The sequence below is a fragment of the Aspergillus sclerotioniger genome, assembly GCF_003184525.1.
Source record: "Aspergillus sclerotioniger CBS 115572 chromosome Unknown BO94scaffold_10, whole genome shotgun sequence".
In the NCBI taxonomy this organism is placed as follows: domain Eukaryota; kingdom Fungi; phylum Ascomycota; class Eurotiomycetes; order Eurotiales; family Aspergillaceae; genus Aspergillus; species Aspergillus sclerotioniger.
In genome coordinates, this window is record NW_020291000.1 from 614078 (window position 1) to 642019 (window position 27942).

The following is a 27942-nucleotide window of genomic DNA, read 5'->3' on the forward strand; positions in this document are numbered from 1 at the left end:
ACTATACTACCCAGGAAAATGGAAAATGGATGTGATATGATGGCCCTTTGGTTTTCCTTGCATTCTGCACCCAGTAAATGCGCCCCCCGATTTCCCGCCCGGTACAGCTACTGTAGTACTGAAGTAGTGAAAAGCACGCGCCCCGTATGATCTCATCATGCCCCTTGGCCTAGCAGGCCTAGCCTGGCTGTTCGAGATCCTCCAACCCGGATATGCCGGGGCCCATTCATCACGTGCAATGCGACCTTACCCGTAGGGCTCAGACCTACACTAACCGTTTCCGGAATTCATTACTTACCCCCCTTCTAACTACAAGTTATGTGCATAACAGTACTTAGTATTCCTGCCTCAGGCACCAAGGGACTGTTGCATGCCGGGGAAACCATGACAACTATCAGCGTTCAAATTCTTGAGTGGTTTCGCAGATGGGGATTATGTTTGTTGGTAAAGAGATAGAAAGACGGGGCTCGATGTATGCTATGCTCTTTTGGTGTGCAAGGTAGTCGTCGAATAGTAATGAAGATACTCTATGTAATGATCAAGGAGGAATCACCCAAAATAACAAGTAGTTACTTGCAAGCTTGTATACTCTGTAAAAGTCTAATTACTTCATACAATCAATCAATACCATCCACAATATAACCTCGACCCAGATCTATGTATATAAGGAAAACGCCAAAGGGAAACAACTCTTGATTAGGAAAATCATGATACAAAGCCCGAAAAAGAATACTTCTTACATCCCCAGATATCTAATAGTAGTGCGCCATTTCCAAACCGGCACGCTTGAACCCACACTTGAGGTAGAAGCCCTCGTTGGTCTCGGAGCAATCGAGGATACTCTGTAAATCGATGAATGTAAGTCACGCTGTACACACTAACTTCCCGCGAAAGCAACTAGAAGGACGAAGGAGGGGTAGGGGAGGTTGCATACCTTATAACATCCGACCTTGGCGGCCACGAAATCCAGGGCCTGGATAATCCTCAACCCCAGCTTCTTGCCCTGCTGGTTCTTCTCGACCGCAATATCCTCGATATGACCGACCATGCCCAGAGAGTGGATGAACTTGCGCTCGACGATCAAACTACCGGTGCCCACGATGCGGTCCTCACCGTCACAGACGACAAGGAGGTAGTACTCGTCGTTGCGGGAAGAGATCCAGTCGTAGCGCTGGTTCCATTGCTCCTCGGTGATGTCGCCGACAGTGGTCAGGACACGGAGGACGTCGAGATATCCGCGCTGGTAGTCGGAGCGACGGACGGGGCGGATTTTGTAGTTTTCGGGCAGGATAGCGGCGACTTCGGGGGAGATAAGGGAGGCGGGGAAGAGAGGGGCATCGTCGGTGGATGGGACGGCCTTGACAGGGGTAGGGGTGACGGTTGCGGTGTTGGTCATTTTGACTGTAGTGGATTGTATAGTAGGGGAGAGGGAGGTTCTTGAGACGGTGTGCGGAGAAGTTCGTTGAAAGAAGGCCGCCCCTGGTTAGTGGCGGGGTCAATTGGAGGTTGAGTTGGGTCGGAAGGACCGAAATACGACGTGCAACGAGGGACGTGAAAGATGGAACAACCAGGTGTCTGGAACGAGAGACAGAGACTTTGCAACGAAAGTGGTTGAATGGAGGCAGAGAAAGGGATGATGAAAAAGAACAAGTCCTGGAGGGTCAGCGAGGGCGAGGCGGAAGTAATAAACAAGGCCGAAAGGCACCGCCGAGGCCCATGGGTCCGCCCCCTGACTACTCCCGCATCGACAGGTCAACTGGTCATGTTGCTCCCTTCTAACTTTCTAAGCCCTGCGGCTGGTCAAATTCCTTTTCGCCAGTGGTGACTAGCCGTACATCCTACTATGTTAGATCGCGGGGTGGGACCGCTACCGGCCAAAAATAGCACTACGGAATCAGCCCCGAGATCAGACCAAGGTTATCCCCGAAAAAATTCGAGAAGCTGCCCCCATGTCTGCGAAGACACATGATCCCAGGATAAATGCACGATCAAGGCTGGACAATAAGAATAGTACAGTAGTATTCCTGAGTATACATAGATGTGAAAAGGCAAAAGCTAGTCGTCGCTAGATTGCTTCCTCCAAGCTAAGCCAAAACATCTCCCCACGGGTCGCCACCATCCAACACTCCGACTATACATCTATTTCTTCTCCTTGGGGCTCAGCATCAGCTCCGGGCGGACGTGCTTGTCGAAGTCCTCCTCGCTCAGAGCCTTCAGCTCCATCGCACTCTGCTTGAGAGTGAGGCCCTTCTTGTGGGCGTTCTTGGCGACCTTGGAGGCCATATCGTAACCAATGACGGGGTTCAGGCAGGTAACAAGCATCAGACTGGATGGCGGGTTAGCGCGGAATTCGCAACGTCACACGGGATACATACCTCTCGTGGAGGAGAGCGTTGATTCTGGGCTCGTTGGCCTCAAGTCCGTGGACCAGGTTCTTCTCGAAGCTCTTCATGCCATCGGCAAGGATGCGCACGCTGTGCAGCAGGTTGCGGATCATGACGGGCTTGAACACGTTGAGCTCGAACTGACCGTTCATGCCGCCGATGGTGGCAGCGACGTGGTTACCCATGACCTGGGAGCAGACCATGGTAAGGGACTCGCACTGGGTGGGGTTGACCTTTCCGGGCATGATGGAGGAACCGGGCTCGTTCTCGGGGAGAACCAGTTCACCAAGACCGCAACGGGGACCGGATCCGAGGTAACGGATATCCTGGGCGATCTTGAACAGAGAGCAGGCCAGGGTGTTCAAGGCACCGGAGGCCTCAACAATGGCGTCGTGGGCGGCGAGGACCTCAAACTTGTTGGGAGCGGTCTTGAACTCGGTGCCGGTCATCTTAGTGACCTCGGCGGCAATAGCCTCGTCGAAGCCCTTGAAGGTGTTCAGGCCAGTGCCGACGGCGGTACCACCCTGGGCCAAGTAGCGGAGGTGGGGGAGGGTGTACTGAACGCGCTCAATGTTGCGGTCGAGCTGAGCAACGTAGCCGGAGAACTCCTGGCCGAGAGTAAGAGGGGTGGCATCCTGCAAATGAGTACGACCGATCTTGATGATCTTCTCGAAGTTCTCAACCTTGACCTGGAGGGCATCACGCAGGCTCTGCAGAGAAGGCAGCAGGGTGTTCTCGAGCTCCAGGACGGCAGCAATGTGCATAGCGGTCGGGAACGAGTCGTTGGAGGAGGCGGACATGTTAACGTGGTCGTTAGGGTGGACGGGCTTCTTGGAGCCCTTCTCGCCGCCCAGGATCTCAATGGCACGGTTGGAGATGACCTCGTTGGAGTTCATGTTGGACTGGGTGCCGGAGCCGGTCTGCCAGACAACGAGAGGGAAGTGGTCCAGGAGCTTGCCCTCCGCAACCTCAGCGGCAGCCTGCTGGATAGCCGCACCGATCTTAGGGTCTATTCGCAAGTCAGCTTGACTGGCGCCGTCTCCTCCGGTTCGAAGGCGGCTTACCAAGGCCGAACTTCATGTTCACGGTAGCAGCAGCACCCTTGAGGATACCGAAAGCCTTGACGACGGGCTCGGGCATGCGGTCCTGGGGCTGGTTGATGTCGAAGTTACCCAGAGAGCTATTGTCGCACTAGTCAGCCTCCTCTCATTCCTCTGTCCGGTCGCAAGTGCAGCTCTCGGTATAGCAACGATTTCTCGAGATCGGGATCTTACCGCTGGGTCTGGGCACCCCAGTACTTGTCCGCGGGGACCTGGATATTGGGCTCAGTAAAAATTGCATTGCGCGAATCGTGTCCACGAGTGTTGTGCGTACCTGGATTTCACCGAAGGCATCGGTTTCAGTGCGGGTAGCCGAAGACTAGAGCGTTAAACCGATCAGCAACGTCTCCAACACGACAGTTTGCCAATGGCGAAGCGATTCGCCGTGGAACCGAGTGCCAGTGGTTTTTCGCGAAGGTGAAGGTGAGCATACCATTCTGATGGTGGTGCTGAAGGCTCTCTTGCTGGAGGTAGAGTTCAAGGACTGGAGGCGGGGGAATTGTTGAAGGGATCGGCTATTGGAGCTCAAAAGGCGACGGCAACCGAGAGAGGCGGGGGTGAAAGCCACAGCAGTGCGGGCAACTGCGGGGGTGCTGGCCGATACTCGAGATGCAGCATGTGTCAGAGAGGCCATCGAGCGCACCGCGGCTCGGGACGAGTGAGCAGGTGTCAACATGGCGACGACCGGCTTTTGACCTGCTCATCATCACGCGCGTTAGACAGGGTCTGTGTGGCCAATGAAGGAGCCATTGGAGAAAACATGGTCGGGGGATCTGGGGCAGATATACTTCTAAAAGGAGGGGATAAAGATGGAGAGCGGTCTATAAATATTCAATTCTACCCAAAACCTGGGGGACAGTACAACCACGCAGAAAAGAAAGGAAGAAGAAGAGCAGCAACAGCCGCGCATATTTAATCCAGCCCAACCGTTTCCGAGACCGCCTGCCGAAATCTCCCGGCCCGGTACAGCCATGACGCCGGTTACCCGTCCTTGACCGCCATCCCAGCATCCAGGGACAGGCGCCGGGTACGGTACGGTAAAGATTATCGCCGGATAAACCATGATCCTGTCTGCCTCTCCGCATCTCCAACGGGATGTCAATGCATTGATTGTTTCTCCATAGTCCATACTGCTCCGTCCCTTCCATCCACATCCTTTTGGCCGATTCTCCTAGCATCTAGACCACCAGCTCCTTCCTCATCGTCTCAATAACTTTCTCATTGTATACACGTCCGCTCTCCAAGATACCGTCCAACATGGAAAATGTGTGGGGTGCTTCGGCCATACGCATCAACTCCACTTGACAGCCGGCGGCTTTCAATTTGGCAGCGTAAACCTCGCCTTCGTCCCGCAGAGGATCCATTTCAGCGGTGAACACCAATGCTGGTGCCAGCCCAGAAAAGTCGGGGGCGATCATAGGAGAAATCTTCCAGTCCTAATACTCATATCAGTAACCTGCAGTTGCGCGCAGCTATGACTGCCAGCAAGCATGGTCACTCACCTCCTCTGAACTTACTGGCCGGGGAACCCCCAGGAAATGCTTGTGGAAGTAGGCCATCCGACCCAAGGGAAGCGCTGCCGTGAACTCCATCTCTTGATAAGACTCATAGGGACAGTTTTCCCGATCGAATTCGCCATCCGTGGTGAAGCCGCTAAGTAAATCGCACACGGGCACATTCAGCACCTGTAGGCGCAACGGGATGCTGGCATTACGACAGAGATGCGCGACCACGGCTGACAGGTGACCTCCCGCCGAAACTCCTCCGATAGCCATTCGATCCGGGTCAAAATTGAACTCCTCTGCTTTTAGGGAGCGGATCTGCACGCGCTGTCAGTCCGCAGCGATCATACAGGGCGGGAAGGGTAGGCAATCATAGCTGACCCAGTTGAAGGCTGACCAACAATCGTCGACGGGGATTGGATACTTATGCTCAGGTGCTAATCGGTAGTCGACATCGAACGCGACCAGGTGGCCGTCCAGACCATCGACGACTCTCTTACAGAAGTCGTGGTCCGTTGAAAGATCACCGAACACCCAGCCTCTTCCATGGAAGTTGACATATGCGGCCCTCTTCTTAGCCTTGCCATTCTCGTCCACGATGGGAGCAGGTTCGAACATGCGTACTGTGATCTCTCCTCCCTGCACGGGGCATTTCTGCTCCGTGATACGGTAGACATCGGGGCCCTGAGCACGTCCGTAGCTGATGGCGTACTTGGCTGGGTTCTTGCGGAATTCCTCAATGGGGACCTCGTGCGTATGCAGCCTGCCAGCATTTTACTTGTTGTAGTGTTCCACGTAGACCGGGTCGAAGCGAGGTAGCAACTCCGGGGGTATACTGTTATGAAGTGGTTGGAAAAGGGCCTTGGGCCGTAGCTCATTCAAGGTTTTCTCGTCATTGAGGGCGGCCATACTGATGTTAGCGCTTCCAACTCTAGGGATCTGAGAAAGTGGCTCCAGGACGAACATCAGGATGTCCGGATGAGACTCGACCTAGTCATGCCTTGGATGGGTGATAACCCCTCCCGACCCCTCATGTTCGGCCTCGACCCGTTATCAGCAAGCGACCCTTGGGTGCAACCTTATGACCATTGCCGAGGACCATCTACGAGTATCAACTGGAGAACATCCTGATCGCCGATTGTCGGCCAGCAAGGGACTGCTAATTATACACAGTACCGGCGAGTCTTATGATGATGGTGTCAATCAACATTCCGAGTGAATATCCGCTCGGTTACTGCCGGATCAAAAGCTCTCGTCCGGCTATAGCCGCCCTTTGCAGGCCCCCCGCCATCTGTCATACCTGGATGGTATCTATCTAGTGGTTAGCTCATCGACTGCTATCTTGGATCTAGTGTAATATCATAGTTGACTTTCGACCACACGCGGCAGCTGACTCCCGCGGACAGATTTAGCGTCAAGGGGCCCTTGAAGGAGCGACGTCAATGTCTGACTACATTTCATCTGACTCCAATCCCGCAGGTGACAATTACGAACTACGAAAGGGAGGAACAAGGGAGAGGCCCCGAGCTGGGCGGCATTGAAATGGGATCGGCCTCGGGGCTGAAGCAGGATGACACGAGATGCTATTCAACTTCCTCCGTCACGACCTCCTCCAGGCACGACCCGGGAATGGTGGTTTCCCATTGTCTGGGTCGACCCACCGACTCGCCCTCTCAGGAACCTTCACTAAGCGCACTTTTCCGTCGGTTCGTTTGCCCCCATCAGTGGCGAGAAGAAGCAAAAAATCTTCGAAAGGCAATCATAATAGCGAAGATGGGGGACACACCGCGGGTATTTAGGAGGACTACTAGCCCGCATGGCCAGCTTCGCCGCGGTGGGCGATATCGGCCATCTCCCATGGCTTCAGTTCCGCACTACGCTTGACTCATGCGCTGATCCACCGTTCTCCCTACCGAATTTAACGACCCGTCATTCGCCTGCTGTACATATACGCTCTTCGGGACGACTGCTACTATACCCTCCTTGCCCTTGGATCGCTTCCTGTCTGCTCTGCTCCACCTTGAGCACGGCCGAATCCTACCGTTTGCTCCGGAAAATCTTACCGGATTGCCCCTCCAGCTTATATATTTACTACCCAGACCTTCTCGAGAACCGAACCATCCCTTAATCCACCTTTCGATACATACTTTCCCCAATCTGCACCATGACTGTCCTCAATTTGGTTCCGTTGCCGGCTGACGAGATCTTCGCTCTGAACCGCGAATACGCCAATGACACCTTCCCCCAGAAGGTCAGCCTCGGAGTCGGTGTCTACCGCACTGACGATGGCAAGCCCTGGCCTTTGCCCGCTGTGCGCAAGGCTGAGCAGCAATTGCTCGCCGAGGACAACCTCTTCCGACATGAATACACTGCCATTGAGGGCGACATCCCCTTTCTCGAGCTGGCTCGAGACCTGATGTTCGGTTTCGACGCCAAAAACCTCTGCGAGGAACAAAAGGCGCTGAAGGGCCGAATTGGCTCCGTTCAGGCTGTGGCAGGCACTGGTGCCAACCACCTGGGCGCTCTGTTCCTGGCCCACAAGATGAACCCCAAGACTGTCTGGCTGTCCGACCCCTCTTGGGCCAACCACGTCACCATCTGGGACCTCGTGGGCGTCCCCCGCAAGACCTACCCCTACTACAAGGCCGAGACTCGCTCCTTCGACTTCGAGGGCATGATGTCCACCCTTGAGTCTGATGCCCAGGAAGGTGATGTGATCCTTCTGCACGCCTGCGCACACAACCCAACTGGTTTGGACCCGAGCAAGGAGCAGTGGAAGGCCATTGCCGATCTTTGCGAGCGCAAGAAGATCTTCCCCTTCTTCGACTCGGCATACCAGGGCTTCGCTTCCGGATCTGCGGACGAGGACGCCTGGGCGGTGCGCTACTTCCTCCACGAGAAGCCGCACATGGAGATGTGTGTCGCGCAGAGTTTCTCCAAGAACTTCGGTCTCTACGGCCAGCGTGTCGGCGCCTTCCACTACGTACTTGGTGAGGGGTCTCAAAACTTGCGCGATCTCGTGGTCAACAACCTCTGCCACTTCATCAGGGGCGAGTTCTCCATGGGCCCTACCGGTGGCTGCTCGATCGTCAAAAAGGTCCTGACCAACGACGCGCTGAGCACGCAATGGCACGACGATCTGAAGGTTATGAGCTCGCGCATCAAGGCCATGCGGGCTGCTCTCTACGATGAGCTCGTGAGACTTCAGACTCCTGGAACATGGAAGCACATCGTCGAGCAGGTAAATACCGGCCCTTCCCCTTCGGATCCTTGGTACCATGCTAACATATCACTAGAACGGTATGTTTTCCTACACCGGCCTCACCACCACCCAGGTGCTGGCTCTGAAAGAGAAGTTCCACGTCTACCTCATCAAATCTGGCCGGGCCTCCATCAGCGGCTGTAAGCTTACCCACCCTAGCATTTCCTCTGCACAATCTTACTAACACCCCATCTCAGTGAGCCAGAAGAACGTCGCCTATGTGGCGGAGGCCATCGACTACGTCGTCCGCAACGTCAAATAAACGCACATGGCAAGGAAGCCCCCACACCTCGGAGCGAGAGATTTAACTCCTCGCTACCACTCACCTATTTCACCCGACATATATACAACCATTACACGCTTCAACGCACCACATAAAACCCCCATATAGAATCACGAGGAAACGTATACGAGATGATGTACAGATAGTTTGGGGCTAGCACTAGATATTCAAGATAGACCTACTACTTAGAATTGATCGGCTTGCAAAGGCCGAGTGCAGACGCCACTTACTATACAAGGCTACCTAATCTATTAGAAAGTAAAAACATCGGACGGGGGCATAAGCTCAAAGAAAATAAGATAAAAAAGGCAAACGTAAGATACACCAGCCCCAGTGACATCATCTTTCCGCTCAGGTAGAAAAAGAACAAACAACTCATGCGAAGGAAGAGGCGGAGGGGGGCTAATGCATCGGATATACACTCATGACGCTAGTCAACTTGAATCGTGGATGTAGAATGAAAAGAGGTGGGCAGCGGGGGACGCAGGGAGACACGTTATTACAGAGGGACCTCGTTAAAATCTCCTTCGCCTCCTCCCTCTTTCGATTTGCCCTCTTTCGCATCATCAGGACTTGATGAAGAGTCCTGGTCTTCCTCTTCCTGGTCTAGCGTGTTCTCCTGGGGTTTCACGTCCTCGTTCACGTCCTCGTCCTTCTCTGGCGGAGATGGCGGCGTGTCATTCTGCTCATCTGCCTCGTCTTCCTCATCCTTCGGAGGGGGAGGGGGCGGCGACTCTGTCCCCTCGTCCGAGTCAACCTCCTTCTCTTCCGCGATGGGACGGCCGGTCATCTCGGCACCCGGGAACGGCGTAACCGGGGGCTCGACATTCTGCTCGCTGTCCTGCTCCGACTGCCGCGCCGGAGTATGAACCTGCACAGCAGGGGGCGCCAACGAGGTGGCTGTGGAAACCGTTCGCTGATGCTGCGTGGAACTGTGAATCGGGCCCAGCTGTCTTGCCTTGGGATCCGCATTCAGATAATACCCACGGACACTAACGATCGTGCCCTCTGCCTCACAAGCATCCACCCACTCCGGCACAACGACGGGGATGTTCATCTCGACGGCCTTCTCCCAGAGCGGACCCCGCCCCTCCGTGCAGACGAAGTGGGTGGTATCGATGCGGACCGCATCAATCAGCTTTCCGCCGATTCGGTCCAATGCAGCCGCCAGAGCATCCTTCTGTTGCGGGGGCAGCACGCCTGCCGTCACGGTGATACCGGAGAGATCCGTCATCTTGTGTGTGCGACAGGTCAGCTTCTCCGACTGGTAGGTGCCGGCGGTGGTGCGCAGGACGAGATGGAAGGTGTATTCGGTGTGGATGGCCAGGCCGCTAATTTTGGTGCTCCGGGTTTCGAGCGGACGGGGGATGGAACCGGCTTTGGAGCCATTGCGGTACAGGGAGAGGGATTTCAGGGATGCGGTGGCTAGGTCGATAGGGTCCCATTCCAAGACGAGGGAAGTTTGGGTTGCGTTGCGGAGGCGGAGGACGGGGGGTGTGGGGGTCTTGATGCCGTAGGTGTTGAGGATGCGTTTTTGGAGCGTCTGGAAGTTGGCAGCGCTGGCTGATTCGGCAGTGTGGTTGCGCGCGACGGTGATGTCGACGATGCTGCCGGAGGTGATGTTGTTGGGGAGGAGGACGGAGGGGAACTCGATCTGGGTTCGGTTAGTGGGTGTCGAGACTCCTTTGAAAGGGGGTGGAGTGGTTTAGAGGGGGATGTCGTGCAGGCTCGTGCGTCAATTGCTCGCCGCAAGAGCGTGGGGGTTGGGATGGGACTCACGAGTCTGTTGTCCTGAGTCAAGAGTACGGCGACTCCTGCGTCTACCTTGCCGACTGTCAAGGAGACCAACATCTTGGAGGCAGGTGGCGGATAATCAGGGATGGCGCATCAAAGAGGGTACCAGCCTGAGATGCCCGGGAGCGTCGAGTCGCGTGGAGGACAGCTGGGGATTGGGAGGGACGGAAGAGGGAGTCGCAAGAGGAGAGATGTTGTTGTTGTCTTCAGGCTGAATGGAGATCGGCCGGTAGCGACAGGCGCCAAGGAGGCTCGGCCGCGTGGTCTCTCGCCGGCGAGGATTGTTTGAAATGATATGCCTCGATCATTCCCAGTCTCGACGGACATACTCGATTGACACCAGATATCATTCATGTCTTAGACTCTTGGATAGTAGTATGCTTGACTGACAGTAAAAGCGCTGCATGTCCTACGCAGCACATCGCAAGGGGGTTAGTAAGTATATTTCCCCCAACTTGCTATACAAATATACAGTAGAATCGAGTCAATATCCACAACTCCTTTACTACGGGTATTTTGCCGATAGGATCATGATATCTCATCCTGTTAATCGTCTGCATCCGCCTCTGTTTTCTTTTGCTTTTTCCCCGATTTCAGCGGCGCATTCTTTTTCTCCATTCTATCTACCAAAGCACCCACTCCAGCACTCATCTCCTTCCGTATGTCCTCGAATCGCATCCGCATGATCTCCGCATGAAGCAACAATTCAACATTGCCCTTCAGATCCTTTCCTCTATCTCTAGAGTCCAGTGGTTCATCTCTGATTCTTCGACCGTCCGTGTCAAAGCCGTGCTCTTTCAGCGCTTGCCGGAAGGCCGTCCGGGCTCGTCGGCTACACCATGATCGAACCAGGCGTTTCATTTTCGAGGACATCAGATAGGATGGATTTACCATCCACCATAGCGTGTCCTTGTCGCGGGTTGCATACATGTGTGCGATCTTAGGCCGGAGGGGGTGGACTTCGGCGCTTAAGTACCGCATGGCGACGTGAGATGGTTTGTTGACGGGGGAATAGCGTAGCACCAAGGACTTGGTGTTTTTTAAAACCACCATGATGGGCGTATGTGGAGAGAATTGTAGTCAAGACAATTGGTTCTGTGGAGAGAAGAATAATGACAGGCTTCAAGTATTAGCACTTAGTAGTAGTATCATACGGTCATCGCCTGGTCGGCACAGGGGAAAGCCAGCTCTTCTGACAAGAAGGGGCTGATATCTATAGCAGCAGACCTTGAGCAGTCAATGAAATGCGCAAGTGGGATCAAAAAGCCATTAGAGGTGGGATACGAACCAAGAGAGGGCGCAATCAACCTGGCGATCCAGAAAAGAATCCCGGCCTGTCGGGGATGCTTCGGCGGTCCCGAATTCTGCCGCCAGGCGGTCATTTTTGCCGCCGGTGATTGGCGGGTCCCTTGTTTCCAGCCTCAGGCGTGAACAAGGCCATCAGGCCGCCACCCACTGTGGCTGACATAATCGGATGAAAAGCCTCGAAAACACCCGCCGGGCCCTCGCTTGCCTCCGCCTCCTCGTCTTTCCCCCCACTTCCACCTCCTCTGGTCCCTAGGGACATCTATTTAACAGCTTCTTGCCCCCGAACATCTGCTATCGCATCGAGTGAAAGACCACCGCGGTTAGCGAGATTTCAATATGCCCAAGAACAAGGGAAAGGTATGTTGTGCATCCCGCCCGGGAACCCCGCTTTACAGATTTTCGCTTTCAGGCTGCCCTGGGCGCTCTTGCCACCATGTCCCCCTCCAACGGCCCCCACAGCCAGGAACGCGGATATGGAGGCATCAAGAACAGCTCAGGACATCGCCAGATGAAAATAACGCATGCCACAAGGATAGTTTGCTAACATCTATGCAACAAATAGGGCGGTAAGAACCGTCGTCGTGGAAAGAACGAGAACGACAATGAGAAGCGTGAGCTCGTTTTCAAGGAGGAAGGCCAGGAGTACGCGCAGGTCGTGAAGATGCTTGGTAACGGCCGTCTTGAGGCTCTCTGCTTCGACGGTGAGAAGCGTCTGGCTCACATCCGTGGCAAGCTTCGTAAGAAGGTCTGGATCAACCAGGGTGATATTATCCTTCTCTCGCTGCGTGACTACCAAGACGAAAAGGGCGACGTCATCATGAAGTACACCGCCGATGAGGCCAGAAGTCTCAAGGCCTACGGCGAGTTGCCCGAGCACGCCAAGATCAACGAGACCGACACCTACGGCCACGAGGGCTTCGAGGACAACGTCGAGTTCGACGAGGACCGCGAGAGCGAAGAAGAGAAGGAGATCGATGTCGACGAGCTCTAAATGCCCTTTTGGGCTTCGATCTCATACCCCTGCCGGAGCGACTTGGTTCGGTTCTGTTTTCCTCGACTCGTCAAGCCTCTTCAACCTTCACCGTGGGAACCCTGCCGAGTGTCCTTCCGAAAAGCTGTTACGTGCTTTGAGAGGAGGTAATCGGGCGGCTGGTGCAAGCTGTGCTAGTTGGGGTTTCAACATGAAGGTCTCGAGACAAGGAATCAGGCGGCAGCGCCTCCCCGCTTCGCGTAAGCGCTTGCCTTTACTGCGCCCAGTGCGGCTCCTCATAGTTCAGGGTATGGATCAGGGACAGGGGTACACTTGGGATTTTCTTCATGATGGGGGTATATCCGTTTGCTGGACATAAATCATGTTCCATCGTGAGGGCGTTCTCGAGTTAGCTACGGAAGGATGGCTTAATGCGTACAAGGAGGCCGCACTGTGTATGGCCTGTGGCGTGTGGGTGATCTTTGTGTTTGCTCCCTGCTTATTCGTTATTTCTTTTCATTTCGCTCCTTTGTTTTTGAAAAACCTGGATGATAGAGTTATGAAAGAATTACGAATTTTAAATATTGCAAACCAATTGGTGTCCCCGTGTATCCAGGCGACATGGAACGTATATATATAACCATTAACCTTCCTCGAATACACTTTTGCGGAAGAAGCCAACTATCTTCCGTGCTGCCTCGATCCCTACCAGAGGATCCAGCTGTTCAACATCCATGTTCGCAACTTCGTGGATACTCCCCGTCTCCACTAACAGCCGCTCGAGGACATTGGGGTTCACGCCCGGAACAGCCCGGAGCATGTCCTGCGGCACGAGATTGAAAACCCGGTGCTCGATCCCAGCCGCAGCCATAATATCACCCGGGTGGGACGCCGCCGCAATGTCTATATCCAGCCCAGTCTGGACGGCCCGGATGGGGTCTGGCTCCGGGTTGTTTTTCTTGAGCTCGGCAAAGATCTCTGCCGTCTGATATGGGGACGAAGACCATATGATTTTGAGCCGGGGGAAGGTGAGGGTAAGGAGGACAAGGAGGTGTTGGGCGGACTTAGGGCTGGATGGGTTGACGAGGGAGCTATTCGAGGATAGGGTGCTTGTTCCGAAGGATGAAAATCCGAAGTCGGTGAGGAACGTAGTGCCCGGGGTCGTTGCAGATGCGAAAGCATCGAAGGTGAAGGACTTGTTTTGGTCGAATTCGATGAGGAGGAGCGGGTTCTTGTAGTGTTGAAGCATTGTCTCTGCTTGGTTGTAGAGGCGGCCATTCCGTAATGAGGTGATCAGATCACGGACTGATTTGCGCTCTACACAGATGTTGGGCGTGAGGATGTAATCACCGACTGTGAGTTGGCATGGGACGACAGCCATATTATTGCCATGCAGTAGAGAGGGGAGAGCACTTCTGAACTCCCGGACATCTACCACTACTCGAGGGGGCGATGCTGTTGCGGCGAGTCGGCCTCCTCCAGCGATACGGGTGTTCACGGTTCGAAGGAACTGTTCCTGAGGGTCTTCAAGGCTCTTGTCATGTGTGATGGTGACAGCCATGCTCTGGTTGGTATATCGAGTTAGTGAATAGTCGCTTGCAGGATGACGGGGAAGGTGCTTACGCCTTTCTCTTTGATGAGTTTCGTGAACGAATCTTTCTCACGCCGTACAGCGCTCAAATAGCGCTGTTCTTCAACGGATCCCCCATAGTAGACGAAATAGACCCGCACATCCCTTCCAACATGAGAGCTGCGGTAAACCTCTACTCGTCGGATGAACGCAGGGTCTGGTTCGTACATGACGATATAACGTGGCCGGACTTCCTCGAGGATATGCTCATCCATATCCCCGTCGTAGGGGTGTATCATGACCAAGTCATCCATATCGCACAATTCGTAGTAATCATCCATATCCTCAAAATGATCGATTGTTATTTCCTCCTTCTGGATCTCTTCGACCTCTGTTGGCTGAATCTCGTCTAGGAGTGCCGACACCTGGGCCGGTGGTTCGATCTCTACCTGTACACTGCTGTTCGGCACGCGTACTGGAACGGCTGATGTGCCTCCTCCGCGAACTCGGCGCCGCTTGTTCAATGGGGCTCGTCCTTGATTCAAAGACCCGGAGGTGTTCTTTCCCATCGATGTTTGCAACCCCTCATCGGGTGGTTTCGATGAAAGGTTCTTGCTGACATTGGTCAAAGAAGTCTTCCAATCAAGGTATTCCCGCAGCCTTCTGCGCAGCATCACTTCAGCAGATCCTTTTTTCTCACTGATGACATCACCCGGATCCATTGTCTCCTGCTTTTTACTATCCACATTGGCATGCATCGTGCCCAGGTACTCGCGAAGTTGCCGGCAGGTCCGTTGATCGCTGCACATAATCAACACAGTGCTATTCGACTCGTCAACGTTGACTGGGTTGAGGTATGCGTCTGTCTCGATCTCTTCTAGTATCTCCACCATGACTTCCCATTTGGGTTGCTCTTCCAGTATAGGTTGAAGCGTGGTAGGGAATGATGTCGATGATGACTGAGCCACCTCTTTGCTAATTCGTCCCTGGTATACTCTTGATCTTGCAGTCTGAAATAGCACATCAGCCGCATCAAGAAAAAGCCATGGCGAGTAGTTATGTTTTGTGGACCCAGGAGGTGGAGTATGTGCTGTGACAATTGTGTCGAGAAATTTGAGGAAGGAGACAGCATCGTAAGTCAACAAAGCACTAGGATACAGTTAGTTGATGAGGGATTGAGGAATTACAGAAGGAAAGAGGTAGCCGCACTGTAGAATCGCCCGAAGATCCGACAAGTCACTGACAATCTGTCTGGTTCGGAAGCTCACACGATGCCATATGGGATCAAGCTGGCGCCTGATCGCAACGTCGAAGGACCGGTGCAAGGCACTATCCAAGGTCCAGTCTGCCATATCAAGCCCAGCATTTGCTTTCTTCAGTTCCCCTATACAGATCTCCACACACTCAAGAACGGCATTTTGGATTTCGCGCATCTTATCACTCATCGGAACTTCAAGTTCGATCACTTCTGCCTTTCTGTGACCTTCAAGGGCTTCTGCAACAGTGACATGGAAGCGAGGCCAGAGAGAGGTTTTTCGAAGGAAAAGGTTGCGCATGGAATTGGCTAAGGGAGCAAATCCTGTCGTGAATGGCTCCGGTGAGTCGGAAAACGCCTTTAGAAATCCACGCTTGTTGTTTTCTCGATAGACACGGATGATAAAGGCTTCAATAGACGTTGCCACAATCCTATGTGTAATTAGTATACTCTACTCAGGAGCGAGGACATGATTTATTACTTGTCAGCATGGAGCACAATCATGCCGGTGACCTTCTCGGGGTCGAGCAGTTCTAGATGGCAGGTCAGAGGGGGGAACTCGCAAGACAGGCAACAGTTCATCTCACTGACTTGATAGAAAGTCCACTATTAGTATCCTGGATGTTACACTCAGAATACCGCCCTCTGCGTAGATCTTCTCACTGGATCAACATTAGTATTGAGTGTCATGAATCCTGCACAAGGGACGTACCGCATTGGGACCGTGGCCCTATCAGTGTTGATCACTTTAAGACCCCTGGCCAGAGGGGTTTTGCTAATAGCATAGTGCTCAGCCAATGCTTGCAAAAGGTCAGCATTGGATCGGTCCAACATAGCCTACCAGTAACCTGTCCTAGCAGCAGCATACCTTCTCCGATCCATTCATTTTCCCGATCGTCCGCACCAACAACCAGCACCAAATTGTTCCCTGCAGCATCATGAAAATGTAGTAGATTTGTCACCAAGCGCAGGAGCCCTAGGCCTCGAGCAAGAATGACCAGCTCATCCTCCGAGCGCAGTTCGGTGAAGATGTCCTGCTGGTATTGCTGGATTTATCCTGTCAGCAATCCCAGGAGTGTCTCTAACAGGCCGCATGAAGATTCGTAGTACACACCAAAGGCAAGGACAGCTTCACCGGTATATTGGGGCGTTCAGGTGGCATGAGGAGCCTGTTGACGCGAGGAAATCATCTTCCTTCGCGAAGTGAGGACCAAAGCGAACGCGGAGTCACGTGGTCTATGATGTAATGACGCTGGGCGCCAGCAGTAACTTGTATCTCGTATGCCAAAGGGCCGAATTGTGTAATTGATGGAATATATACATTTAGTAAAGGTGCCGTTGGAATAGATTTTTGGGCGAGTCTACTGTAGCATAGAAGTGAACAAACATATATACTAACTGCTTTATCCGGATGGAAATTACAATGTACTAGGTCAGAACTGATACAAGAGAATCACGAATCACAACAACTATCATATCCTCATGGTGTTTTAATTACTTGTTCAGCTCCTTCTTGCGTGCCTCGATCTCTTCCCTTGAAACCTTGGGTGGCATGTCTATGGCCATCAGTGAACTGCTACCCGCGGAATGTTCGCGAGGGGCAAAGCGCAATGCAAACTTACTGTCAGGAATTTGAGGACCCTTGGACAAGTGGTCAAGCATCGAGGCTTTTTGGGTTCCTTGGCTGGAATTTCTTTGCTCCTGAGTTGTGGAGGAGTTGTTATTGTTGCTGCCTTGTTCAGCCGGGAAGTCGGAGCCTTGGGGGATGACAGGCATCGTGATGGATGATGAATCCGTAGTGGAAGGTGACAAGTATGAGAAGCAATTCACTATGTATGTTAGGGAGTTAAAGAGGAGGGTAGTAGTAGCAAGGACGGTGATACGAGAAGGTTAGCTTTCTATAGTTGCAGCAGATGCGATGACGTCGGTTGGGCTCCGATACTACTACTGCAGCAGGAAGATGTCACTACCATTGAGGCAATGCAGTTCTTCGATCCAGTGAGACCAGCGAATGAGACACTGACAGAGGCAGTTTTCTTGGATCTTGCATGTCTGCCTAATCCACCTTTGTGGTTATGGTGTTATTATACGGGTTGGAGGCAGACAGACTTCTTTGGATCAATTTTGGATGCTGCACGAGACCAGTGCGGACGATCGGAAACTACCAGGCTTCCAGCTGAAGATGTCGCATTGTCTGAGTCAAGCAACATCGGGTGTTGGGGCGCATTATATCCAAGTCCATACCCATTGAACCATCTACCAGCGCAAGCGACTGGGTTCGGCTGAGTGAGCGCCAGTCGATTCCAGAGGCGTCCGGATCCCCACCGCGGCGTTAGTGGACTTTAGTGGCTCTCCGTCGCTCTCTCCCTCCCTCCAACACTCCTCTTCTTCCGGCTACTTGACCTCTTCTCTCTTCTCCCCTCCTTAAAGGCAGGTTTCCTCGACCACCAATCCCACTCTCTCAAGGGCCTTCAATCCCGTATAGCCCATAACTGAACTCCACACCCTCCTTTCGTGTTCTTACGGTCGCGGACCAGCCACCACCTACCCCACGGAACCCTGGGAATTCCACCCCCCCTTTGTCCTAGACGGATCCGTTGGTGCCGCGCCGTATCAGCTCTTATCCGTGCCTGAGGAGCAAGCACACTTCGGTGGTTCGGACTCACACGAATTACACCCAGCATCCTGCAATGCGCCTCCGGGAGGCGAATTGACTGCTCTTACTTCACTGGTTGCAATTCCTAACCCATCAGCCCGTTGCTTTGTCGGTACATCGTCATGCCTTCAATTCTGAACGATAACGACAAGGAGACGGTCAGGAGAGCTGTCCCAAAGCCTGACAATAAGATCTTTGCGGTGGCCGTTGCGCGACTCTATGTGGCTCACCCAGACACCCAAAGATGGACGTACACTGGTCTACAGGGAGCTGCAGTGCTGGCAAATGACCTGGTCGGGCGCACCTTTTGGCTGAAGTTGGTGGACGTATCGGTGAGCACGCTATGGTCAATCTTGTCTTGAGACGGCTGACTGAACGAATCCCTTTTTGGGGCTATAGCCTGCCAATAGGGGCGTTATCTGGGACCAAGAGATCTACGAGAACTTCGCATACAACCAAGATCGCACGTTCTTCCATTCTTTTGAATTAGAAGATTGCCCCGCCGGACTATCCTTTGCCGATGAGAAAGAGGCTAAGACATTCATCAAGAAGGTCGTTGAGCGAGAAAAGCATGCGAGTAAAGAGACACGGCAGACTCCCTTTGCATCTACCCGAGGCCAGGGTCCTGCCCCGGTGGTGAACGGCAAATCTGGGGTTGGACGATCGCTATTTGGCAGCTTACTCGGCCATCGCTCATCATCAGCATCCCATGGACCACCGCCGGTAACACCTGCAGAATTGCCCCCTGCCCCGTCAATCCAGGTTGCTCCACCGCCCCCACCTGCATCCAGCCCACCACGCAAGGAACTGCCTTTCGACACCAATGACCCGGCATTCAAGGGTATACTGGACGAGCTTCTACAAATGGGCATCACCGAAGACTTGATTGCGGAGAACTTCGACTTCATCAAGTCATATATCGAACAGAAACAAAGCACGGCGCCTACTCCCCCTCCTGCCGATGATCAGAGGAGAGGGAAAGCTCCCCCTCCGCCTCCTCCATCTGCGCCGCCTGGCCCGAAGGTGGCCAACATTAGCCCACAAAACACCGGCAATAGCACTGGCAGCCGACGAGGCGCCCCACCGCCTCCGCCCCCGACACGGAGAACTCGGATTGACGCGGCGGAAGAGGAACCTGCCTCGAAGCGTGAGCCATCCCCCCCAAGGAACCGGTTCCGTGCACCGCCTCCAATTGCAGACGCCGGTAAGTTCGCGCATGCTCCGGGTCCTTTGCCGCCCACTCGCCAGCGAGCTTTGTCAAGTGCTACTCCTGGTCCTCCACCTCCCCCACGGCCTCCGAAGACCCCAATGGATGAACCTCAGTCCCGGTTTGGTGTCCCCCCACCGTTCCAGGGCGAGCGCAAGGTGTCTGCTCCGCCTGCACCACCCAATCGGCCGGTGCCTTCAGGGCCCCCGCTGCCTCCTCCACGCACCATGAGCCCTGCGCCACCACCGCAGCTACCTCCTAAAGTTCCCAATGTGTCTGCACCAGGGCCTCCGCCTCCGCCGCCCAGAAGTCCTTTGCAACCTCCGCCCCCACCCGTACCTGCCGCCTCCCGGCCTATCCCTCCTCCGCCTACGTCGAGCGTGCCGCCTCCCCCACCCCGCCTCCCACGGCGAACGTTCCCCCGCCACCTCGACCACCTCCATCTTCAAGTGTTCCTCCTCCGCCACCACCGCCACCCTCATATCCTTCACCTAGTGCAGGGCCTCCTGCGCCTCCTCCGCCTCCGCCACCAGCACCAACAAGCTCGGTCCCACCTCCCCCACCGCCTCCGCCTCCGACAAGCACCGGCCCTCCTGCACCTCCACCGCCTCCACCACCAATAGCCTCAGTCCCACCCCCTCCCCCACCTCCTGGAGTTGGTGCGCCGCCTCCGCCTCCTCCGGGTGGAGCTGCTCCGCCTCTACCCCAAGCCGAAGGTGGAAGAGGTGATCTCCTGGCTGCCATCAGGGCATCGGGAGGAAAGGGAGGCGGTGGTCTGCGGAAGGTCAGGGATTCCGATAAGCGCGATCGGAGTGCAGCACTCGTACCCGGATCAGCCAGCGAATCCTCTGCGCCGACTCCAAGTGGAGGCGCTCCTCAAGGAGGCTTGGCAGGGGCTTTGCAAGACGCGTTGGCGAAGAGAAAGCAGAAGGTTAGCGGTAGCGGTAAGTATACATCTCCATGGGGGCAATGGTACGCATGCTAACATTGGTTATAGATGACGAAAAGGAGGATGACGACGATTGGTGAGCTCTGCTTAGTTATGTTTCGCCTTTTTTGGACATTCCTATTGCTGCGGTGGTTTAGACTTGTCGGATTTTGTGTGATACCTCCGTCTTGCAGCCTCGATATCCTTTTTCGTTTTAGCATATTCCCATCCGGTGCGTGGAGGTGAATGTCGGGTCTTCCTTTCTACTCAGCATTTCCTGCAAGCGATAAAAAAGTATGTCCTGGAGATTGAGGCTGTCTGGCAGCGGACTCATTTCCTATCCTCAAGAATGGAAACGCAATGTTTGTACCCGGGAATTCCCAGAGACCAGAAGTCAAGTCTGGCAAAATCAGATCGTAACTTTAGGAGGATGCATCATGCATGCCAATATTTCTCTAGCATAGCTCGCTGTACTGGGTGACTCCCAGGAATTACTAGGGGTGGGCAAAACCATAGAGATAAAATTCAAAGAAGTAGTAGTATGTAGTATGGTTGGTACCTTGCTAATGCAATGTCTGGTGGGGCTAAACCCGCGGCTCAAAGAAGACAGCCAATGGTATCAAGCCTTGTATTTCCGATCCGGCCGATTTGGTGGGGCCGCCAAAAATAAGTTCGATTAGGTAAGCTCTAAGGGACGACAGTTTCGATGGATTCTTGGCGCTGGCATTCTTGCATATGAACAGATGAAGGTGGTTGAATTGCATCCTGATGGTGTAAGGTTTATGCCACATCATGACTTAATGATCTTTTGCTCGCCTGAAAAAGTAGCAACGAAATCTGAGAGATGCCAGATTCTCTATACCAAAGAATTCCAATGTGTTTGGAAAAAGCTACATGGACAGCATCTCAGCGCTAGTCTTTAATTCTCGTAAATTGCCTTGAAGCATCCCGGAACTGATCAAGGTCCAAGAAAATAGTGACACTACTTGAAAGGCACGTGTTTACTATACCTTGGGCGGTGAAAGATACTACCAGAAAACGTCCTGCAATTTTTCTGTGAGCCTACGACTACCAGCTCCCGCGTTCTGCCTTTGCTCATTTGTATTCCTGCACGTCTAATATCTTGAAGGAGGTAGCTGTAATGTCTACTTTTCGCTTTAATGGTCAGGATCTAAGTAACAATCTCGTTAATTTGATATCCTCTATTCTAAATGATGCTGGCGTCCCAAACTTACTCTGGGTGAACTATCTGCTGACTGTCTATGGAGTCCCCGCCATTGTTGACGCCAATGTTGTCTCTTATATGTGTTATCAGTCGAATGACTTCTAGTCCTGTGCCAGGGAGTTTCTTCTATTGTACCTGATGCACTAACTGAGACGGATTTCTCTACTTCCTCCCATGCGGGGTTCCTCGCATGCACACAAGGTCTTAAATGCCCATATTCAATCGCGTCCCAGGGTATGTCAACTGTTGCACACCTACACATCAACGATGAGCTTGTGATATCGCTGTATAGGAAGTCTGACATGCTTTGGGATTTTCCTGATTTCAACATTGCTACTAACAGTGCAGATATCACGTCGGCATCTAACATCCAACTTTCACCAGCACGTCTCGGGTGCGGCCAAGGGCGCTTACCTCCAGACCTTTCTGTTGTCTGAGTTCCCAGCCCCGTCCGGTATTGCGAAGCTGTTGTTCTTCGACTTTGTCGAGACCACGACAGCCCCCGCGAGCCTTATCGGATGACAATGTTGACTTATGTGGTAGAGTACGTCGATGGAACGGATAGTTTCCACGAGGAATGCTTGAAGGAGGATAATAGGAAATTCTAGAAGGCCATGAAACCGGGAGATCCGAAAATGCATCTACACTTGAAGACGCATCGCGATCGTTTGGATCAAAAGCAAATTGTGAATTAGAATGAGCAGATACTATCCAGAGATTAATCTCATTAGCAAAAGTGAATGGATAAGTAATCTCTCGCGTGTGATGGCGATATGTAGATATGTAGATAATAGATATGTAGCTGGTACAGTGCCCCACCTTCGGGGGACCCTCACCCCCATCATCCGCCCTGTCACGCCAGTCGTGCGAGCTCAGGGCACCGTTGCTCACCTACTCGAACCAAAAAGGCAGGCACCAAGGTGCTCGTAATTTTTTGCTCGGCAGGGAAGTCCTTAGATCGGATATCTCATGTTCTAAACAAACTATATTAACTGTTAGCGTTGAAGGCTTGCTTAGCAGTTTCTTTCAAAGACCACATGGTAGTGCTCTTTATGATAATCTATCATACCAAGGAAACTATTTGAGAGACTGATAGTGCCCAGAGAGAAGAAATGCGAAATTTCGACTTGCTTGTGTGTTATTTGGAACTGAACCGTCACTGAAGTTAATATTAATGATCCAAAAAGGGCATCCCCGGAGCATGGCCGGATCATAGTTGGTCCGGGCGGCGCAACTTGGATGCGGGAAAAAAGATGGATGATGAGACTATTGCTTGGGCCTGGATGAGTGGTGGTCGTCTTCTTGGTCGGTGAAGTTGTTGTACAAGACAGAAATGCTGTCTTCATCGTCCATGAAGTCTTCAGCTCCGTCAGCGTCTCTCCTCCGGTTTTTACGTTCACAGTCCGATTCCTTCTTTTTCACAGCCAACCCAACCACTTCCGGACGGTCTCTCAATGACGCCCAAAGTCACCATCAGCCACATGCCTTTCCGCTAAGCAGGACGTCAAACTGGACACATATCAATCCTGCGCCATGCCGGGCGACTTTGGAAGCAAGTCTGATATCTTTCCCAAGCCTTTCCGCCAGATCTCGCGGTATTGCACGATGCCGGGCGTCGCTGGCCCAGCGCTCTTCGACAAGCCCATTCTGTCTCCCGAATGCGCAGTCTTCGCGCGCTTCATCCACAAAGAGTAGGAGCCTATGGCGCAGGCTTTTTGACTTCAAAAGGAACAAGGCTGCTGAGTCCAAACACTACGTCCGTCATCCGCCTGCACTGATCAGTGAAGGTACAGAGGGAAGCTTCAACATTGGTCGCGGATTAGTAGCCAGGGCCTCGAATGAACCGCGTCTGCGGTGTACGGAATTTGACAGCAACGGGGATGTGACTCTGGTCAACGGTGAATTCAAGAAAAGCGAGCTGATTGCCAAGGTCAGTATGGGTGGCTCTACAATTCGCTTCATCCCGGAATAGGGCACAAGACTAAATCAAAGTATAGTATGGTCTTCTCCCTCGAGACTTGCGCAAAATCGACTCGTCCACGTTGCCTCATATCCTTGTACGACCGAGAGCTATCCTTATCAACCTACTACACCTGCGGGTTCTGATCAAGGCCGATCGCGTCCTTGTGTTTGATGCATATGGATCAACGGATTCTTACATGCAGTCGTTATTCGTGTACGATCTTGAGGGAAAGCTACGACAGAAGCAGTCGCCGGGTGCGGGTGCTTTGCCTTACGAATTACGGGCTCTAGAAGCTGTCTTGATCAGTGTTACAAGTGGCCTAGAGGAGGAATTTAACGGTGTTAGAGATCCGGTTGTGAGCGTGCTCAGGGCTCTGGAGGAAGATATTGATCGCGACAAACTTAGACATCTCCTTATCTACTCCAAGAAGCTGGGTACGTTCGAACAAAAGGCTCGTCTTGTGCGTGATGCCATTGACGATCTGTTGGAGGCGGACGACGACCTGGCTGCAATGTACCTCACAGAGGGTGCCAAGGGTATTCAACGCGAGGAAGATGATCATCAAGAAGTGGAGATGTTGCTCGAGTCATACCATAAGGTATGCGACGAAATTGTTCAGGCAAGCGGCAACTTGGTGACTGGAATTCGCAATACGGAGGAAGTGTAAGTAGTCCACAGTGTCTTTTATACGTTCCCCAGGGTAGGATACTGACTTTTGCACAGTGTCAAGGCGATCCTTGACGCCAACCGTAACTCTCTCATGCTATTAGACCTCAAATTCAGTATCGGAACGCTCGGACTCGCAACGGGAACCCTGTTCTCCGCACTTTACGGAATGAACTTGAAAAACTTCATCGAAGAATCGGACCTGGGCTTTGGCGCAGTATCCGTGACATGCTTTGCCATCACGATCGTCGTCTGTGTTTACGGGCTTGCCAAGCTGCGCAAGCTTCAGCGTGTCCGGATGTGGGGCGAATCCGGCGTCGGCAGCTCACCCATGGTTTCCCTACCCACAAGTTGCGCACGCACCGGCCATCGGCCAAATTGGCGAGCAGATACCATCGAGCCTGTCTGGGGCAGTCTCCCCGGCGAAGGGCGTGTGGACCGGATTAAGCGCATCAGGGATAATACAACTGCAGCCGCCGCCCGGACTGCTACCCTCAAGACCGCCAGTGTGCCTCCGAAGCCATCAGGGGACGGAGCCAGAGAACCAGAGCAATCCTAATACACCCGTGGAAGCTCTGCAAAGAACATTATCCCATCTTATGTCTGATCATGATATTCCCCACGCAGCTTTACCTGATACGATCTTGCCCATTACCATTGAAGCTACTATGAACAAGGACTGCTCGGGGGTCCCAGACACGATGGTCATTTGCTAGAATCTATAGAACCGCATGGTAGGAGTTTGGCCAGTGGATTTGATTTGCTTCGTCTTTTGTTTGGACTGATTTCCGCTAGTGCTGTCCTCCCAATCTACAGGGAGTGACTGTATCTAGTTCTAGCATACCACCCATCTCACTCATAGGTCTGTTTCTAGGGAGCCGAAGTCGGCTCTGTAATTTGTCCATAGACGATAGATGTGACGCCTGCGCACATGTATGTACATTTACATCATTTTATCTAACCCTTATTTCAATCTTTCCTCCCCTCCATGTATCTATTTATCATCTATCATATGTACTCGACTGCTTTTCGGGTATCTCATCTCACATCCTCTCCGTATCTTGCATAAAAATTTAAATCAACTAACTCAATGACCACCTTGCTTCCCCATTCCGGACCCCTTATTCAACCCCTTGGCCCTTTCAATCCAAATCTTCGCGGCCTCCTCGAGGCCTCCCTCGCGCGAACATTCACGCCGCACAGCACCCATCACCCGTTCCAGGACCGCTTCACCATCCCCGTCCCCATCAGCATCCACCCCCTGGCTCTTATCCTTCCATTCCTGCGTTATCCGCTTCCGTCCACCAATAACAGCCATATTCCTTGTACTAGGAATTCTTAACAGAGTCCTTTCCACATCATACCCGATTTCCTCAGCCACGCTCATCGTCTTCGCAGTCAAAGAACCATACATGGACTTGAGGAACCCTGCTTCCGTTTGCTGCGCATCCTGTTTTTCTTTCCTAAGGGATTTGAGATCCCCCGATGCAGGGTTTTCGGATTCAGTATGTTCTGCCGACGAGCAGGGGCCCTGTTTCTTGTCGGTGGCTTTGGGGGCCTTGGGAGGCGGATAGCGGAATCTGGCCCCGGAGAGGGAATGTGAGCAGCATGGGATGGCGATGAATGGGGATGGAGATTCCGGACAAAGAAGCGTGGCCATGAGGGGAGTCCAGACGGTGAGTTCGTCTGCGTGGTTGGAAATGATGAAGGTGTCTTTGGGGAAGGTGCCGGTGTGGGATTTGATGGTTAGTTGGTCGAGGAGGGTGGGAGCGGTTGTTGCGAAGGGCTGGGGGATGTAGATTTCTTCATGGAGGCGGGATTGTACAGACTCCGGGAATATGCTCCAGGTTTTGCGACGGCGGGCGTCGAAGCCCCAGCCTGTGTAGCCTTCCATGAGTAGGACGTAGACGAGGACGCCGTTGCCGCAGGCGACATCGACGAAGCCCGGGAAGGGGCATTTCGGGGGGTCCTGGTTGGTGGTGGTGTCGTTGTTCTGCTCGTCGGCTGGGACGGCGCCGTACATGCTTCTCCAGAGTTCGATGAGGAATGCGGTGATGGAAAGGTCCTCAAAGACGTGCTTGGAAGGTTCGGTGCTTTCGACCCATTTCTGGCAGAGCTCGGAGGCGTACTTGGCTTTCAGGCGCGTGTAAGTGTTTTGGACGAGGTGTTGAGGGATCACGTTGTCTTTCACTGGGTTCTGACTGCCGCCTTCTGGTTTACCGGTTAAGCGGGTGCCGCGAGCGAGGCGGATTTGGATGGTGAGGAGGGCTTGAAGAGTGCGTTCCAGACGGTTTTGGATGGGTTCGTCCGGGAACAGGAGGAAGTGGATTGACATTGTGCCAGGACCTGGGGAAGTTTCTGGTGTGTTGGGATTGAAGTCGTATAAAAAGGCTAGTGAACGGAGGAGAGGGTGGTAGAAGGGCATGTCCTCCTTGGAGGTAATGTGTGGTGTGTAGACGACAAGAGACCGGTTGATAGATGGCCCATCTCCGTCTATAGACTCATTTGTGCATTGAGGGGGTATGTTCGCCTCATAGAAATGGCAGGTCTGGTCCATGACCCGGTCTAGGTTCGGATTCCTGGGAACCAGTCTCCTCACTACCGTCCTAACCAGAGTGAAACCGGGAAGTTCTCTTGGGACGATAGGTTCCACGATCTCATCAGCAGCCACGGTGGTCTCAAGGTTGCTGTTTCCAGCCTGAGCGAATGACTGTTCTTTCTGCTGTGGCGTTTTTAATACACCTAAGCTATCGAAGAGGATATCGGCTCGGTATAGATGGCTTGAGCTCATATTGGGGTTGGCCAGAAGAAACAGAGTCATATCTAAAATGACCTCTGGTTTGAATGAGAGGCCATATTCAGTCAAGTCTTGCGAAGTGACCCATGCGTCTGTGGTGCTCTCCAAAACCGAAGAAGGCTCGAGTGTCTCAGCAAGTGGTTTACCAGAGAGACGGGTGACATCCCTCGGATTCGTTCTTTTATTCCCAGTCATTTTCTTGGGAGTGTAGTGGAATATATGGCTATGATCGTATCGTTGAGTGAATCACGAGCAGAAGCTCCTCGGCACATACACAGGTTTTGAAATCTATGTGCACTTTCAATTTGGTGGCCTCTCCACCATTCTAGAAGAACTCGTTTCTGTCACTAAGATCGATATTCATTGCTGGAGAATTCTGCCATTGGTCTCCGATTAGTCATTCGTATATCGATTCATTGCGGGGAGAATAGCACAGACCTTGGGGTCGGACAGTGCGAGTGTTAATTCATACAGACGTCGAGGTGAAGATGACTATCTTCTCTAGGCACCAGGAGATGCCCCTCTATAGTGTATACATGAATACACAAACCCCTCCAGGAACGCCAACAATGCATTAAAGCTGAGTCATCACGCAGATACCTTATAGTCATGTGACCATCTGTATACTTCCGTACTCCGTCGGGATAGGGAATCATGAGACACTGACACTATGGGTTAGAAGGGGTCTGAAAAAGGACCTTGGGGATCTCGAACGCCAAAAGCATCCGACAATACCCGTAGGAAGGAAGAAGTTTCCCTCCTTTGCCTAGTTCGGGGGTCTGACTCAATTTCTGTCCTATCTCTATCCTTTATTGGACGCCTCCCATGCTGGGGCAGGGACATGGTCGACAGATTGGATGCAGCTTAATGTAAGACATGACCGACTTGGGTTAAGTTTGCTCGAAGACGATCACTGGCATTTGGGGGCCTGCTGACCCGATGATGGGCAGATAACGCTCCGTATCTTGCGGAGTTTGAGTCCATCATATCTCCCGCTCAACTTTTCTTTTTATTCTCCGGTCGTCTTCTTTTTGGCTCCTCGTGTCTGCATGTACTATGTAGGTACGGCGTG

General features: G+C 53.0%; 13 protein-coding genes across 13 annotated transcripts; 5 read left to right on the forward strand and 8 right to left on the reverse strand.

Annotated features, from left to right (window-relative positions):
* Nucleotides 1–550: 550 nt before the first annotated feature.
* Nucleotides 551–1765, reverse strand: gup1 (glucosamine 6-phosphate N-acetyltransferase). The gene is made up of 2 exons (XM_025609884.1): nucleotides 935–1765; nucleotides 551–842 (listed from the first exon to the last, which is right to left on the reverse strand). Exons 1-2 carry the CDS (start codon nucleotides 1394–1396, stop codon nucleotides 753–755), a joined length of 552 nt encoding a protein of 183 aa, XP_025468851.1. The 5' UTR covers nucleotides 1397–1765; the 3' UTR covers nucleotides 551–752.
* A 374-nt stretch (nucleotides 1766–2139) lies between these two features.
* On the reverse strand, nucleotides 2140–4160 carry BO94DRAFT_463030 (class II fumarate hydratase; the record flags this gene model as incomplete). The annotated part of the gene is made up of 6 exons (XM_025608001.1): nucleotides 2140–2326; nucleotides 2376–3393; nucleotides 3449–3564; nucleotides 3659–3696; nucleotides 3759–3803; nucleotides 3918–4160. 6 exons carry the CDS (start codon nucleotides 4158–4160, stop codon nucleotides 2140–2142), a joined length of 1647 nt encoding a protein of 548 aa, XP_025468852.1.
* A 297-nt stretch (nucleotides 4161–4457) lies between these two features.
* BO94DRAFT_26128 (alpha/beta hydrolase) lies at nucleotides 4458–6083 on the reverse strand. The gene is made up of 4 exons (XM_025606496.1): nucleotides 5611–6083; nucleotides 5368–5525; nucleotides 4987–5304; nucleotides 4458–4920 (listed from the first exon to the last, which is right to left on the reverse strand). The coding sequence occupies exons 1-4, from the start codon at nucleotides 5636–5638 to the stop codon at nucleotides 4663–4665; spliced, it is 762 nt and encodes a 253-aa protein (XP_025468853.1). The 5' UTR covers nucleotides 5639–6083; the 3' UTR covers nucleotides 4458–4662.
* Nucleotides 6084–7010: 927 nt separating this feature from the next.
* Nucleotides 7011–8731, forward strand: BO94DRAFT_26271 (putative aspartate transaminase). Its single transcript, XM_025606503.1, has 2 exons — nucleotides 7011–8227; nucleotides 8283–8731. The coding sequence occupies exons 1-2, from the start codon at nucleotides 7151–7153 to the stop codon at nucleotides 8430–8432; spliced, it is 1227 nt and encodes a 408-aa protein (XP_025468854.1). The 5' UTR covers nucleotides 7011–7150; the 3' UTR covers nucleotides 8433–8731.
* Nucleotides 8719–10650, reverse strand: BO94DRAFT_489917 (putative chitin biosynthesis protein (Chs5)). The gene is made up of 2 exons (XM_025609106.1): nucleotides 10311–10650; nucleotides 8719–10185 (listed from the first exon to the last, which is right to left on the reverse strand). Exons 1-2 carry the CDS (start codon nucleotides 10380–10382, stop codon nucleotides 9031–9033), a joined length of 1227 nt encoding a protein of 408 aa, XP_025468855.1. The 5' UTR covers nucleotides 10383–10650; the 3' UTR covers nucleotides 8719–9030.
* On the reverse strand, nucleotides 10616–11821 carry BO94DRAFT_26255 (uncharacterized protein). The gene is made up of 2 exons (XM_025606502.1): nucleotides 11614–11821; nucleotides 10616–11552 (listed from the first exon to the last, which is right to left on the reverse strand). Exon 2 carries the CDS (start codon nucleotides 11376–11378, stop codon nucleotides 10872–10874), a length of 507 nt encoding a protein of 168 aa, XP_025468856.1. The 5' UTR covers nucleotides 11379–11552; nucleotides 11614–11821; the 3' UTR covers nucleotides 10616–10871.
* A 148-nt stretch (nucleotides 11822–11969) lies between these two features.
* On the forward strand, nucleotides 11970–12624 carry BO94DRAFT_463269 (translation initiation complex factor eIF1A; the record flags this gene model as incomplete). Its single annotated transcript, XM_025608014.1, has 2 exons — nucleotides 11970–11990; nucleotides 12196–12624. 2 exons carry the CDS (start codon nucleotides 11970–11972, stop codon nucleotides 12622–12624), a joined length of 450 nt encoding a protein of 149 aa, XP_025468857.1.
* A 558-nt stretch (nucleotides 12625–13182) lies between these two features.
* On the reverse strand, nucleotides 13183–16590 carry BO94DRAFT_489921 (ssDNA endodeoxyribonuclease RAD1; the record flags this gene model as incomplete). Its single annotated transcript, XM_025609107.1, has 8 exons — nucleotides 13183–14167; nucleotides 14227–15322; nucleotides 15383–15859; nucleotides 15910–15961; nucleotides 16020–16090; nucleotides 16141–16228; nucleotides 16297–16474; nucleotides 16543–16590. The coding sequence occupies 8 exons, from the start codon at nucleotides 16588–16590 to the stop codon at nucleotides 13247–13249; spliced, it is 2931 nt and encodes a 976-aa protein (XP_025468858.1). The 3' UTR covers nucleotides 13183–13246.
* Nucleotides 16591–16852: 262 nt separating this feature from the next.
* On the reverse strand, nucleotides 16853–17677 carry BO94DRAFT_533974 (uncharacterized protein). Its single transcript, XM_025611438.1, has 2 exons — nucleotides 17051–17677; nucleotides 16853–16984 (listed from the first exon to the last, which is right to left on the reverse strand). The coding sequence occupies exons 1-2, from the start codon at nucleotides 17202–17204 to the stop codon at nucleotides 16923–16925; spliced, it is 216 nt and encodes a 71-aa protein (XP_025468859.1). The 5' UTR covers nucleotides 17205–17677; the 3' UTR covers nucleotides 16853–16922.
* Nucleotides 17678–18206: 529 nt separating this feature from the next.
* On the forward strand, nucleotides 18207–20320 carry BO94DRAFT_545226 (WASP family protein; the record flags this gene model as incomplete). The annotated part of the gene is made up of 4 exons (XM_025613224.1): nucleotides 18207–18416; nucleotides 18484–19563; nucleotides 19599–20235; nucleotides 20289–20320. The coding sequence occupies 4 exons, from the start codon at nucleotides 18207–18209 to the stop codon at nucleotides 20318–20320; spliced, it is 1959 nt and encodes a 652-aa protein (XP_025468860.1).
* Nucleotides 20321–21360: 1040 nt separating this feature from the next.
* Nucleotides 21361–22238, forward strand: BO94DRAFT_565094 (uncharacterized protein; the record flags this gene model as incomplete). Its single annotated transcript, XM_025614473.1, has 3 exons — nucleotides 21361–21526; nucleotides 21550–21838; nucleotides 21890–22238. 3 exons carry the CDS (start codon nucleotides 21361–21363, stop codon nucleotides 22050–22052), a joined length of 618 nt encoding a protein of 205 aa, XP_025468861.1. The 3' UTR covers nucleotides 22053–22238.
* Nucleotides 22239–22725: 487 nt separating this feature from the next.
* Nucleotides 22726–25100, forward strand: BO94DRAFT_489925 (CorA family magnesium transporter). The gene is made up of 3 exons (XM_025609108.1): nucleotides 22726–23374; nucleotides 23442–24070; nucleotides 24131–25100. Exons 1-3 carry the CDS (start codon nucleotides 22778–22780, stop codon nucleotides 24630–24632), a joined length of 1728 nt encoding a protein of 575 aa, XP_025468862.1. The 5' UTR covers nucleotides 22726–22777; the 3' UTR covers nucleotides 24633–25100.
* Nucleotides 24841–27304, reverse strand: trm44 (tRNA (uracil) methyltransferase). The gene has a single exon (XM_025606512.1). It carries the CDS (start codon nucleotides 27063–27065, stop codon nucleotides 25161–25163), a length of 1905 nt encoding a protein of 634 aa, XP_025468863.1. The 5' UTR covers nucleotides 27066–27304; the 3' UTR covers nucleotides 24841–25160.
* Nucleotides 27305–27942: the final 638 nt, after the last annotated feature.